At 56.2% G+C, this 2,213-nt stretch overlaps 1 protein-coding gene across 2 annotated transcripts in view; it reads left to right on the top strand.

Annotated features, from left to right (window-relative positions):
* The first annotated feature begins 1,294 nt into the window (after positions 1–1,294).
* ZFPM2 (zinc finger protein, FOG family member 2) overlaps positions 1,295–2,213 on the top strand; it is a 530,635-nt gene continuing 529,716 nt past the window's right edge. For both annotated transcript variants that reach the window (XM_049854286.1, XM_049854285.1), the window contains exon 1: positions 1,295–1,847. In XM_049854286.1, coding sequence (XP_049710243.1) covers positions 1,808–1,847 — 40 coding nt within the window. In that variant the 5' untranslated portion in view covers positions 1,295–1,807. The remainder of the gene's footprint in view (positions 1,848–2,213) is intronic.

Here is a 2,213-nt window from a genome sequence, read left to right as displayed (position 1 = left end):
ACAATTTCATATCAGAATGGATGATTTCACCTGGGGGGGGAAGTCACCAATATGTGGGGGATACATGCTAATGACAGTGGAGTTTATCAGTAAATACTGATTACATAAAGCAGCCAGTTCCACTGCCACTTATATAGAAGCTCGGTCCAGCCCACCTGCGAGAATATATTTAATACTCAAGTGTATATGAAATTATTAGAAACTCAGCTGACCTCACACAGCTTAACTTGGCCGAAATAATAACTATGCAAATCACCTCAACATTTGTTCTGTTGGCTTGCAGTTTCCAACATACTACACATACAATAATTGAATAAGAATGAAACAAAACTTTAGAAGCTAAAGAACCATGAAAGAGTTACTGGATCTTACCTGCTTGGGAAATTATGACAAGATCAAATCTTTTATTAGTCTCTTGCTGCTTCCCCGTGGCAGAAGAACTAAAAGAATGAAAGGTCATGGGGCAGGGCGTGACTTCATAACTTCCAGAGACTTCCTAAAAAAGTTAGTAGTTTTTTTTTAATGGTTAATTTCCCACCTAGGGCTAATCACCTAGCTAATGGTACTCCTTTTTAATTTTGAGAAAATATCCGCCTCTCTCCAAATTGGTCATTTTTACATCTAAAATGGAAACGCGAGGTGAAGAAAAACCCCTTTCAGGACGCTGCTCAACACCAAGCGGGGGATGGTCCACGTCCACAGCAGTCTCCAGGGAACCTTGAGAGCAATGAAATGGTCTCCTGAGAGCCTGGGCAGATGAGAGGACTTAACTCTCCCAAGACACACGGTTGGCATTTGTGATCAGCTGGCTCTCCCTAGGACTTTGCCAGTGGCCTAACCTTCCTGCCAAGAAGCTGCAAAGGCGGGGATGGGGGCAAAGGGAGGGGGCAGCATAACTGGAAGCACAAAGTTTATGGAGAGGCTGAGATTTCTTTGTGACCCGCTGGACGGACAAGGCTTGGAGAGAGGAGACTCGGGGTCCGTCAGAGGGGGCCGTTGGAAGAAGTTGCCTGGAAAGGGGGGAGGGGTGCTCTGGCCGCTGCCCAGAGCTGACGCGGTGACAACTGCAGAAGGTGGCCCCCCTCCAATTTCTCCCCACGCCTCCCGCCTCCCCCCCGCCCCCCCCGCCGCGCTCCCCTGCACCCCACCCGGCCGGGGCCGGAGTCCTGGTTTGCATCCGGACTGGCTTTGGATGCAGCCAATCCTCCTTTCGCTGATGGAATAGTCTCCCCTCCCCACGGCCCCGGCGCGCCCCTCCCTCCCGCTCCTCGCCACCTCCCGCGGCAGAGCGCGAGCTGCGCGGCCCGGAGCGGCGGCGGCGGCGGCGGAGCCCGAGCATCTGCCCCGCACGCCGGGGAGAGGGGAGAGCAAGCGCGCTCCTCCTCCGCGCCCTCCGCCCCTCTCTCCCCCTTTCCCCACCGCCCGTTCTCCCTCTGCTGCCTCCTTTTCTGCCTTCTTTTCCTGCTTTTTATTTCTCTCTTTTCCCTTTTCTCTCTCTCTGTCAATTCGCTTGAACATTCCCATTCTCTTTTTTTCTCCCTCTCTCCCTCCCCTCCCCTCCCCTCGCTCTCTCGATCTCCCCCTCCCGTCCTCACTGTCACTCTCTTCCTTCCATCTCCCTGTTGGTCTTTAAACGCGGACCCGTGGCTCCCCGAGGAGCCCGGAGCCCAGCGCCCGCGCGCCCGGAGCACCTGGAGTCCGGCCGGCGGCGGCTAGAGCCTGGCCAGCGGCGGCGGCGGGAGCGGAGGGAGCGGCAGCCCCGACTGCGGGCACCGCGGGTGACCCTGTGGCAGCGGCCGCCGCCGAGATGTCCCGGCGAAAGCAGAGCAAACCCCGGCAGATCAAACGTAAGTTTGCGCGCGGGGCCTGGAGTTGGTGGGCTTATTTCTGAGGAGGGGGGCGCGCGGGACGTGATGGGGAGGGGTGCTAAGGAAAATTGGCTCCAGGTCTCAGGCGATTTGTCAAAGTTTGCCTGAGCAGCCGGAGGGACATCTAGACAGTCCGAGACAGACAGACAGCCATCCCGAGCGCCGGGCGAGGCAGAGGCTGCGAGGAACAGCTCACTCTTGCTCGGCTCAGCCTTCGCGCTCCCAGGTTTCTTTTTAACTCCGACCCCCGCACGCTGTTAGTTACCGCTGCTTCTCGTCGAGCCTGACTGAGCAACTCCACTCCCTTAGACGCCTGTTAGTATCTTTGTTGTCATTGTTGTTGCG

Source organism: Elephas maximus, chromosome 15 (assembly GCF_024166365.1).
Source record: "Elephas maximus indicus isolate mEleMax1 chromosome 15, mEleMax1 primary haplotype, whole genome shotgun sequence".
NCBI lineage: Eukaryota > Metazoa > Chordata > Mammalia > Proboscidea > Elephantidae > Elephas > Elephas maximus.
The sequence above is the reverse complement of the archived record's forward strand: the minus strand, read 5'-3'. Positions and strand labels throughout refer to the sequence as shown.